We start from the raw sequence: 11,745 nt of genomic DNA, 5'->3' as shown, positions 1-11,745 counted from the left end.
GGAGACTGCCCCCCCATTCTTCCCTCAGCTGCACCACGCGGGTTCTGTAGCCCCTGTGTCTCTCCCAGTCTCCCCCCATTTCAGGTTTTCCTCCACGAGGACTACTGCAACTCCCACCTTCTGAGACCCCCACCCCACCTCCCCTCTGCTCCCCTTTCACAGCCGGAGGAGGGTCCTGTCAGCTCTCCCTGCGTCCAGTGGCTTCCCCGGCCCAGCAACCTGGTAAATGTGTAACCAGGCTCGCTGCGGCCAAGTTTCCAAAGACAGTGGTTGGATAAGCTCAGGCTTTCACGGCTTTGGGAAGTAACAGAACCTGTCAGGCGCCGTGGGTTAGACCCAGCTCCCGCAGCTCCACACCTGCCCTCTTGCAGGGCAGGACAGGACAGGTGGGGTCTGTCCACTCTTCCTCTTCTCTCCAGTCCAGGAAGAAAACTTGACTCTCCCTGGGCCCAGGAAATGGAAAGCTGCTGGCCCGCAGGGCTTCCAGAGGAGCAGGGCGGCAATGGGTCTTCCTTGTGTGTGTAGGCGGGGGGGGGGGGGGGGGGGGGGGCACAGGGGAGGCTCTTATGATCAGACAGGTTTGTCCCTGGAGTCCCTGGGCACCCCCACCGCCAACTTCTCCCCGGACTCTGCTAGTTTCCTGCCCCACCAAGGGCTCCCCTGGGGGTAGCGAGAGCAGGGAGACGTCCGGGTGAGGGTCTGCAAGCCGCCCAACCCATTCCCCCTCCTCGCAGGGACCCCCGGGCCACCGCACCGCTGCCCAAACTCCAACTCGATTCACTCTGTGCGCTCTGAACGAAAAAAAAAAAGCTAACCGCAAACAAAGACAGGACGCCGGCGGAGGCGGGAGAAGCAGCCCGGGCATTGGAGGGGCGCGGGGGTGGGCGCTCGGGAGGCGGGGCGCGGCCGCAGGAAGTGCGGAGCGCGGGGCTGAGCGCTCGCTGCCTCGGACCCGCGGGCCCTGCCAGGCCCCCCACACCCACCTCGGTGCCGGCGGCGGGTAAGTGCGGGCGGGGGCGCGCGAGGGGGCCCGGCGGCCGCTCCGGGTCCCGCGGGGAGGGGCGCCCGCCCGCGGGGCCCCGGAGCTGGAGCCGGAGCCGGGGCGCGGGCCTGGCGGGCAGGGGCAGGACTTGGGGTGAGGGTGGGGGCAGGATGGAGGCGCCAGCGCGGCGGGGTGCTGTGTCCACAACTGTCCTTGGGGTCCGCTGTCTGCACTGTGTCTGGGGCGGGAGCTGTGGCTCTCAGCGCGCGGCTGTCCCTCCTCCAGACGTCATTCTCTTTGTCCACCCCGACTCCTGGCGCCTGGCTCTTGCCACAGGCTGGAGGTGGCAGATCCAGAGCCGTGCTGGCTAGAACCGGACGGTCCTGGGCTCCGTGCCCCAGGGTTTGCTCAGTGCTGGCAGCTGGCGTGTCTGCTGCAGGCACAGGACTGTTCTGGGCGGGTCTGTCTGCCTGTGCAGGGCTGCCCACGAGTCCCACGGTGCATCTGTGTGTTTGTGGGGACCCGGCCCTGCGGGCCCTGTCACCTGTGTTTCCTGCCGGTTCCCGTGCATGCAGTTGTCTGGCGTGGCACGGAGGGACGGAAGGTGTGGAAGGTTCTGGGGTGCGTTGTTTTCACCAGCCATGTGTGCACACTCGTGACTTGGCTGGAAGACATGAAGGAGGCGGGGCTCCAGGGAGCCCCTCAGCCTGGGTCTTGGTCAAGTCCGCCCTGGTGGTCTGGGCACGTGGGCACACATGGTGAGGCAGGGGGGCACGGACAGAAAAGGCAGCTTCTGGAAATGCCCCCACGTGCTGAGGGCAGGTGGAAGCGTGGGGAGAGGACTGGGTGCTGTTAGGCCAGAGTGGATGGTCTGTGTTTAGGCTGCGGGCAACGGGATGATAATAAAAGACGCTGCAGTTGGAGCCTGGAGACCAGGTTTGAGTCCGAACCTGGTGGTGGCCACTAGGACAGTAGTGGTGTCCCTGCGCCTGTCATTCTGGGGCTCAGTTGCCTTGTGTGCAAAATAGGACGAGCAACCTGTCCTGCCTGCCTCGTGAGGTGCCTGGGGCTCCAACTAGCTCACCCCCAGGAAAGTGCTTTGACAGCAGGAGGGCTCCCAGAGCAAAGGGGCAATGCTGGGCCCACGGCGCCAAGTCGGGGCTTTGGGGGGCGCTTCAGGGGCCTGGTTTGCAGGTTGTGGAAGGAGCAGTGTTCCTGCTGCTCCCCAGGGCCGCCCAGAGAAAGGAGCGTCTGCCCGGCACCAGGTCTCCATCCCCGGTGGGTGAGGTGTGTGCAGGCCTGTGTGGGCCGTCCAGCAGCACAAGAGGAGCCGGCTTGGCTGGTCTTTAAATGGTAGCCCTGGAGCAGCGGGGCTGTGCCGAGCGCCTCCGCCAGCTGAGCCGGGACCTTCACATCCGCCGGCTGGATTTTCTTCCTGTGCCACCACTGGCAGCTGCCTGGGGCATCTTCTGCAGTTCGCAGCCTGGAGATGGGAGAGGAGGAAGCGCTCTGTCCTAGATCACCAGCCTGGGCTGTCACCCTCAGGGTTCCGTCTCCCATAGAGCCTCCAGCCCCCCGGACCAACACTGTTCCTTCGAAGGAGGCCAAGGAGAGTGTCCAGAGTCCTGTAGCCCTAGACTTTGAGACACGGTTGTGATTTGTCACTCTTGGGTGTCACCTGTCACCAAGGCTTCTTGGCCTGTAGTAGGAGCTGTTCAGTAAATACTGCAAAAGGAAAGTGCCCTGGCCCGGGGAGCCTGGAAACCCGGATGAGGTCCAGCTTGGCTCCCTGCCCACCGCGTGACTTGGGGAGAGGCCCTTCACCTCTCTGCCGTCTGTTTCCTCGTTGCTCAAAAGCGGCATCTTTCCAGATGGCCGTTCTGATCTCGGCTCACGTTACCCGTCCTCACGGAGGAAGTGACCCCTTATCTAAAGTAGTCGTCTCCCAGCCTCGGTCACATCGCCCTGATCTGTTCCCTTCACAGCACTCTGCGCCGTCTGAACCTCTCCCTGCTGTACCAGGCACACCGAGAGCCTCGCGGAAGAGAGGCCTCCTTGTCCTGTTGCCTGCGGGCTCACCGTGCCTGGAAGCCAGTGGCTGCTCCAGAAAGGCTGTGTCTGTGGGCGAATCACCAGTTAAGGGGGGTGGATGCGTGTCTTTCAGACTGTGGTCCCGGAAGCTTTTGCGGGGGGAGCGGCCCCACAGGCAGGCCCCTGGGCTCCGCGCACCCCCGGCTCAGGGCTGATCTGAACTGCAGGCTGCCTTCTAGGTAGAACTTTGTTTAAAGAAATGGCCCTCCCGCCAAAATAAAACTAGAAAACCATTGTGTCAGAAGTTGATGGGGCCTTTTCAAGTCCCAGTTGAAATACCAGTCCTGGGACCAGGAGTAGCACACCCCCGGCCCTCGGGGGGACCGAAGGCTGTGGCTCAGACCCTCAGCGCCGCCGCCCCACCAGGCGTCTCTGCTTGGCCATGGGATTCCTCATGTAGTGGTTTTGTTGCAACTGCTTTACTTTCCTGAGTTGGGGTCAGGGTCAATGTGAGAGTGGTTCTGCACGCAGCACAGCAGTGGGATCCGGGGCTCTGGACCAGGAGGACACGGTGGGCACTGCAGAGAGGGTAGGACGCACGCTGGGACTGGAGATTCACCCGTGCGGGGGCCCCATCTGTCATCGTCCTGCCTCGGGTGTGTCCCGGGCAGACTGCCTGCATGGGTCTCACCTGGGACTTTACTCAGCTGGGTTTTTCTTGAGGAGTTGGCCCTTCTCTCTGAGCAATTCCTGAGCCCAGAGGCCTCGGTGGATATTTAAGCAGCCATGTCAGCTCCATGGAAAACATCCCCCATTTGTCTCTTCCTATAAATTCATTTGTGAATGGTGGGGTGACTCCCAAGTCCAGTGCTGTGCCCGGTTTTGGGTACAAAATGCAGGTTAACCGTCACCTTTGCTGAGCCCTGGGAGCGGGGCATCAGTGGTGGGGTGGGGAAGGAAGTTGAGCTGTTCTGGGGGGTGTTTCAGGTGGCTGGTTGAGGAGGGAGACTGGAGAGAAGTGGGGAGAAGGGACCTGAGTGCAGACAGAGCTGTCTGTTCATCCCTTTGACCGTTGACCTTGCTTCTTGTACGTGTCCCTGCTGGGCTGACTCTTGTGGGCTCCCGGGTCCATGAGGTTTGTAACCTCCAAGACAGCACAGGCAGAGGGCAGAGCCCACAGAGGTGGTGGAGGGAGGCGAGGGGCCCGGGGATCGGGATCGACATCCACACGTTCACCAGGAGCCTTGACCCTCCAGGCCCGAGAAATCCACAGAGCCCTGGCCCCCGATCTCCGGGCGTCTAGTGGTGGAGGAGATGAAATTAAGTCCCAGGAGGAGAGGGGGGAACAGCTGAGTGCAGACTGTGGGGAGTGGGGGCGGGGGGCTCACCCAGGCCACAGCTGGAGCCCAGAGAAGGATCCAGAAGGATCCAGAAGGATGAGGGAAGTGCCGGTGAGGGCAGAGGGCCCGGCGGACATCCAGCGTCTCTGTGACCTCACTAAGCCCTGGACACCTAAGGGATGGTCTCTTATGCCTGGTCTGGGTTCGGGTGCCCAAGGCAAGCGTGGAGGCGATGCTCAGCGGAGGGGCCCGGAGTGCCCACGTGTCTGCAGACAGCAGTGAACAGTTTGGGGAAAGGTTCACGGCGAGAAGGGCTTGCTGGAGGTGAGGGCTGTGCAGCTGTCTCACCTTCATACTTGGGGGGCACTCGGCCTCTTCCCGGTTACCCCCGAGGCCAGTCCTGCCCCTTGCCCCCTCTGGCCAGAGTCTCTCCGTCCAGTGTTCACTGCCCCCACCCCCCGGGGGGCGCAGGTGGCCCTTCTTAAAGGCTTAAGGAGCCTTGCTGTCAAATACCAAGAATTCAAGACCCGAGGGGGTTACAGAGGCTCAGGAAATGTTAGCGGGGAAGTTGCTGTGCTGGTCCCTGGTCTGCCGAGATCATGAGGCGGGTGCCTCTCTGATGGTTAGTGGGGGGTGACCAGAGGTGGTTCTCACCCTTGTCCTGAGTGACGGATTCCTCCTCTTCTTTTTAAACCCGGACCTCATGCTTTGAAAGTTATTTTAGCATCCAAACTTTAGTATAAATGACAGTGTGTTCCTTCATCTGAAAAAATTAACCAAAGACCATAAAACTGTAAGGGACTGCATTATCCAGGGCCCACCTGTCTGCTTTGTATCATTTACATTTTTTAAAAAAAAATCAGCTTCTGTCATTTACTAACAGATTCAGTTAAGAGCTTTAAAGGGCTCAGAAAAGAAAAGAACAAAAGATGAGAATGAGCTGGGGCCGTGCAGTTTGTCTGAGATCTGGCACAGATTGCAAAATTTTAATAAGAAAGTATTATCTATCCTGGTTGATCGTGTGGGGTGGCAGCTGGACTTGGCAGCATCTTTGAAGGTAAAGGCCCAACCTCCTTGAAATATTACAAAGGGGTTTCTCTCTTTGAAGCCCCTCCAGGGGTCTGACATTTGGGCAACAGTGTCGCAAACCCTAGTTTCAAAATTCTGTTCCCCTCCACCACTTGAGGAGAGCAGTTACGTTTATTGGCTTTCTATTTCTGGCAACGAGCGCAAAGCTGGGCAAACAGTCGGAGTTCAGCAAATGTCCAGTGGGTGGATATTTCAGGAAGGATTTATCAGGCATCCCTAAAACTGTGCCTCAAGGGAAAAACAAATCCCTCGCTCGGGGCCCTTAGTTCAAAAAGCAGGAGAAAGTCCTGTTAAAGGTACTAAAATATAAAGTTTTTTCCCTTCTTCCATGACCCCTTTCTTGACTTGTCTTGATAATTTGGTTTTTTTTTTAACTTGCTTTTTGATGACATTGTAAGTAAAGAAAAATTGAAATTGTAAACATTTGCATGAATTTTACCATTCACCTTTACATCGGGCAGTGCCAGCTTTAAATATAAAATTTGCAAGCAGAGCATCGAATGCATACGTGGAATCACCAGAATGACACAGTTCCCACGTCGCAGCTCGAACGTGCACGTGTATTTGGTTCTCGTCCATCTGAGGGGACAGGGTGCACAGAGCTAGCTCAACTGTCCTTGTTTCCTTTCCTGACACACACACTCCTCAGCACACTCCACCTCGGGCCTAATGGCAAAGGAGGGGCAGAAAGGAAGAGAAACTCCGCGTGCCTGTGTTTTCTTTGCTTCTGTCATCATTTTTGGTGTAAGCTGTTAACACAGCAGGAAGCAGCAGAAATAGGAACGGACGGGGTATCACGGGTTCCTACGTTGGTCGTGTTTCTTAGAATGCGTCGCTTTGTAGCCGAGCCCTGGTTCCAGCAGAGAGCCTGGCCTCCCGGGCTCTGTCCTGGACATAATCCCTCCCCTGTACTCGCTCTGAGGCTCTCTGGGCTCCAGGCGTCAAGGACGCCCTGGAATTCCATGCTCCTGGGGCACTGGGAACGCCAGGTCACATGAGGCTGGCCCGTACACTTCTCCACTCACATGCCCAGCATCCCATGGGACATCACTTGCAAAACACAAGTTCAGAGGTAAATATTAAGGATCCGAGATGGGACGGCCGAGCACTAAGCCAGACGCGGGGCCCTGTGAGGCTGCACAGGTTTCTGGCCCCTGAAGCCAGTGAGGGCCTCAACACTGACTCACTCGTGGGGGTCACATTTTTTGGATGGTGGCCGGTTAGGGCAGATCTAATGCTTTAAACGGATGAGCCGGTCAGGTGCCCTGGATGCCACGTTAGTGATTTCTGTCTTTGGAAAACGCTGGAGGCTGCCGTTTCCTTCCCAGGTCTCCACCCTTCTGCTTTAAATCATTTACATTTTTTAAAAGTCCACTTAGGTCATTCACTCACAGGTTCTAGTGGGTTTTAAAGGCTCAGGGGCAAAGAGCAAAGGACTGGGGTGGAGGTGGGTGTTGTCCATTTCGTCTGAGGTCTGGAAAAGATTGAAAAGCAAAAAGCCTCTCTTGGAGTTCTGAGGCCCATGCAGAGAAACCCCCAGCTGCTCTGGGCGCAATGGTTCTTACCGTGGAGCCAAAAAGGCCGGTTGGGATGGGAAGGGAGCAGCTCAGGGACCACGGCAGCCAGTGCTCCCCGGACTGGAGGGAAGGGGGGGAGCACCTGCAGGTGCCACGCGCCTCCACACTGCGGGGTGTGATTTGCACAGAGGCTGAGGGAAGCCAGGAGTTTGACTCCAGAAGAAATAAACTCCTCTCTCTCTTGGGGGAGAGAGGGTGGGGCAGGAAGTTAGGACTTGAGGCGCCAGGAGAGAACAAAATACTCAGGAGGCAATTAGCACTTTCTGGGTGCGCTGAGCAGATCGCTGAGGGCTTTTAAGTCACCGGAGACGGGAAGTTCCAAGCAAACTAGGAAGCAAGTGCTGGTACCGCGAACTGAGGAGCGTGGAAGGAAGCCTCCCCTGTCCCCTTTTTTAAAAAAAATTTTTATTGAAATATAGTCGATTTACAATGTTGTGTTAACTTCCGGTTTGCAGCTTCAGTTACATACATATGTTCGGTCATACATACACATGTATGCAGTTCAGGTGCACGTATGTGTTCCTTTTCACGTTCTTTTTCATGATGGGTGTTTCTTTCCACAGGGAATTGAACAATGTTCCCTGTGCTGTACAGTAGGGAACATTTTTAATGTAGGATGGAAAACTGGGTTGGAGAAAACCGTGGCGACAGCACGTGGAAGATGAGCGGGATGAGCGGGATGAGCGCACCGCGCCGTGCCCTCGGGTCCTTTGGCGGGGCTGTGTTCTACCTTGGTTTTACCTGACGGTGTGACTCATGCTCACTGTGAATAGTGCTTCCGTCCTTAGATTTACTAGTTCCAGGACTGGCTGTTCTCCCGGGGTCTGCAAGCTGTTTCTGGATGACCTGTGAGGAGGATTTTTACATGTTTAAAGGGTTGAAACAAACAAAACACAAAGAAGACGGCAGAGGCCAGAGGCCTGCAAAGCCTGAAACCCTCACTGGCTGGTCGTGTGCAAAAGCAGTTTGCGGAGCCCTAAGCATCAGACCCAGCCTGCGACGGCTGACAACTCAGTGCACCCAGGGCACGGTGGCTGGAGGAAGCTTAGCCTCCGAAACAGCTGTTCCTCCCTCTGAGTTCCCAGCTGAATTCACTTGGGCTGCAGCCTGGGAATGGGGTTTAAAAAACCCCTCAGGTGGTTCTAGTGCAGCTAAGGTTCAAAAGTTCTCAAAGTGAGGTCCAGGACCTGTGGCGTCAAGTCCTCCAGCCGGTTAGAAATGCAAAATTCCAGGTTTCACCTGACCTGCCAGCTCAGGGACCTCGGGAGGGGTGGGGGGGAAGGAAACTGTGCTCTAACAAGCCCTCCATGGGATTCTGATCCCTCAAGTTTGAGACCATCGCGCTAAGGCTTGGCCTTTCAAACCTAGACCTGCTTGTTTGCAGGCAGATGTCACAGACAGTTAAGTGGCTGGCGGGGTCATGGCAGGAGGAAGCCGGCGGGGCTGGGGGGACAGCGGGGCCTCGAAGGTTATTTCAGGGCTGGACATAACCGTGATTGTCATTTTACACAAACCAAGGGCCTGGGAGGTGAAATGAGGTGCAGGAAGCAGAACTTGGGACTAGAAGACCACCACCAACAGCAACAGTGAATGCCTCCTTAAAGTTTGTTGTTAATGACCGTTTTAGCTTTGGGCTCTATTTTTCATGACTATGTATGTGTTATGCCTTTTACTATATTAACTTACAGAAATTGCCCATTTGGTAAATGCAGGGATTTAAGCTCACTTCTTCCTTTTTTAAGAATTTTATTATTTTTTATTGAATTATACTCCATTTACAATGTTGTGTTAATTTCTGGTGCACAGCAAAGTGATTCAGTTATACATACACATGTCTATTCCTTTTCATGTTCTTTTTCACTGTAAGTTACTACAAGATACTGAATATAGTTCCCTGTGCTGTACAATAAGACCTTGTTGTTTATCTATTTTATATATAGTAGTTTGTATCTGTAAATCCTGAACTCCTGATTTATCCCTCCCCTCCCTCTTTCCCCCGGTAACCATAAGTTTGTTTTCTATGTCTGAGTCTGTTTTTGTTTTGTAAATAAGTTCACTTGTGTCATTTTTTTTTTTTAGATTTCACATGTAAGTGATATCATGTGGTATTTTTCTTTCTCTTTCTGGCTTACTTCACTTAGTATGACCATCTCCAGGTCCGTCCATGTTGCCGCAAATGGCATTATTTTATTCTTTTTATGGCTGAGTAGCATTCCATTGTATACATATACCACAGCTTCCTTATCCAGTCATGTGTTGATGGGCATTTAGGTTGCTTCCATGTCTTGGCTGTTGTAAATGGTGCATAAGCACACTTCTGGACTATCCTGAAATAATTAAAATAAACAGTATACGCGTCTGGGAAGTTGGAAAGCTGTGTTGCTGACATTCACCTCATAACTGAGGATGAACTCTGTTCTCCCAACCGACCCTTCACATGAGGACAGAGCCCCACAGGGTCCTTTGCCACCATTGCTGGCCCTCCAATGACGTAGCATGTGGGGCATTTTGAGGAATGTCCTAGGAATGAGAACCTATGATGGCCTGCCATGTGCCGGGCACTGTGTGAGGTTTTAACGTACATTCTCTCCTATAGTCATCACAGCGCTGTTATCCCATTTTATCACTGTGAATGTTGAGGCACAGAAAGGCTAAAGACTTTCCCCAAATCCCAGAACAAACAGACGGCACTGCTGAGATTCAACCCGGGGGATGTCTGGCCTCAGAATCAGTGGGGATGGAGCTTGCCCGTGGTCAGGATTCACATAGCATCTCAGTAAATCTAAGCAGGTGAGCCTGTAGACGTGTAAAGCAATTACTCCCTGCTCTCCCAAGCCTTGCCCAGTGTCCTCGGTGTCCGGGGAAGGGTGTGAGCCCACCCTCTCCACAGGCTGGATTGTTGATATACCATCTTAGAAAGAATTCAAGGACTGGAGGCACGTGGGCAACCAGAGATAAGGATTCCATCTGGGTTGTCAGGCATGCAGTTGCTACCCGCAGAGCTGGCTGGGTCCTTAAATCCTTCCTTCCTCACTTTGGAAATGAGCAGCCAAATCGATAGCTAAATTTTACGTACTTCCCATTATCACCGCCATCAGTAGTAATGAGGCGTTCTCTTAGCGTTCGCATTCCAAAGCGCTGGATGCTTGGTGCCTCCTGATGCCCTGGTGTTGCTGGGCCTGGTTTCAACCAGAGGCCACGGGAGCTCAGAGATCATGCCTGTGGGCAGCACTGTGGCTCGGCACCGCTGCTCCCCCGCCAAACCAGGAGCACTGGCCTTGAGCCCAGCTCTTCTCAGACTCCCCCGTGAGAACGGAGAAAAGGCACCCACCCTCTAGGTCTCCCCAGCCAACACAGGGGAGCGGACTGACTTCCAAGCCCCTCCTCCGTCTCCTAGACCTGGGACATGCAGACAGCTCTCCAGGCCTTGGGAGCAATGGGTAGCGATGCTCCTGGCGGTGGTATGATGAGTCCCCGATGAGAGAGCCCGTGTGGACAATGTTCTGATGCCAAGTCCGTTTCTATAACATCCTCCCTCTGTAACACATGGAACTAAAGTTCTTTCTTGCAAGGAATTAGGGTAACAGTGCAGGGGTTGCTGGTTAGTTGCCATGCGAGTACATTGTTTCCTTGCCCAGAAAGGTCAAGTATCTCTAAAAAGACAAGTTTCTGTATGCTTGGCTCTCCTGCAGGGAGAAAATTCTAGCACTTTCCAAGGAGGGTTTATAAGTCCCTAGAAAATGTGTTTTCCCAGACCTGGGATGAAGAAACATGGTTTATTTATCAGGGAGCTTAGCAGCTTCCAAACTCTGTTCAATAAATTACATCATCTCCTGGACTTAAGACCTAACAGATTTACATGCAAGTCCCAGAGTGAAAACCGGGATTTAGAGTCGGATGCACGAGCCTTGCACGCACAAGCTCAGATCTGTCAGTCCGTGTGCCAAGGCAGAAAGTAAGCTGAACGGGGCTCTGGAGACCCAGGACCCCTGCCTCCCTCCCCAGCTCTGCCTCCGCCGGCGTCCTTGGGGCCCGTGTGGTCTCTGAGCCTGCTATGCCTGACACACAGCCTTTCCCTGGGGAGTTCACTGTCTGGCCTTGTCTGTGTCTGCTCAAAACAGGAACCTTGACCTTTTGGTGGCGGGAAGTCAGAAACCCCTCTGGGGATGTGCTAAAACCTGTGGAACCTCAGCACAGCAATGGTAACATTTTTTCATGCAGTTTCAGGGGCCTCCAAGTTATAACTCCTTGGAAGGAGTGGTCTTTGAGGCTTGTTTACTGCTCAGCCGCGGTACCTGCTCCAGAGACAGGACGGGCACTATTTTGAAAGCAAATGAGAAATTGTCCCAATCCTCCTCTCTGGGACTGGAGATGAGGTTTTGTGTCGTTTAGACCTTTTTTTTCTTTTGTTCGTTTCCTGGTGCCTGGGAGGGTGCATCTGTGCCTTTGTGATTCCCGGGAGCAGGAATGTCCGTAAGCCGAAGTAATATGCACCGAAACTAAGGCTTGTGTGGGAGGGCGCCTGCTCCCCCAGAGCACCCCTCCTCAGCCTGGCTGGTCCCGAAGAGCCACAGGCATTCAGACTCACATCGCCCCTCAGTGGAGGCGCTGCTGGTGTGATGGGTTGGGGGTGGGGGCAGGCTGCCCGTCACCCACGCTTGCTGGCCTTCATGGTCACTTTCTCAGGGGTCCTCACCCTCTTACTCCCACTGGGCTGAGGGAGAAA

The 11,745-nt window shown here is 54.9% G+C and overlaps 1 protein-coding gene across 2 annotated transcripts in view; it reads left to right on the top strand.

Annotated features, from left to right (window-relative positions):
• The first annotated feature begins 307 nt into the window (after nt 1-307).
• TSPAN11 (tetraspanin 11) overlaps nt 308-11,745 on the top strand; it is a 49,636-nt gene continuing 38,198 nt past the window's right edge. The window contains exon 1 of one of the 2 annotated variants that reach the window (XM_064478935.1): nt 308-517. In XM_064478935.1, coding sequence (XP_064335005.1) covers nt 457-517 — 61 coding nt within the window. In that variant the 5' untranslated portion in view covers nt 308-456. Of the gene's footprint in view, nt 518-883; nt 1,001-11,745 lie in introns of those variants that run through there. The other variant, XM_031444298.2, reaches the window with a different exon arrangement.

The sequence above is a fragment of the Camelus dromedarius genome, chromosome 25 (genome assembly GCF_036321535.1).
Source record: "Camelus dromedarius isolate mCamDro1 chromosome 25, mCamDro1.pat, whole genome shotgun sequence".
Taxonomy (NCBI): domain Eukaryota; kingdom Metazoa; phylum Chordata; class Mammalia; order Artiodactyla; family Camelidae; genus Camelus; species Camelus dromedarius.
The sequence above is the reverse complement of the archived record's forward strand: the minus strand, read 5'-3'. Positions and strand labels throughout refer to the sequence as shown.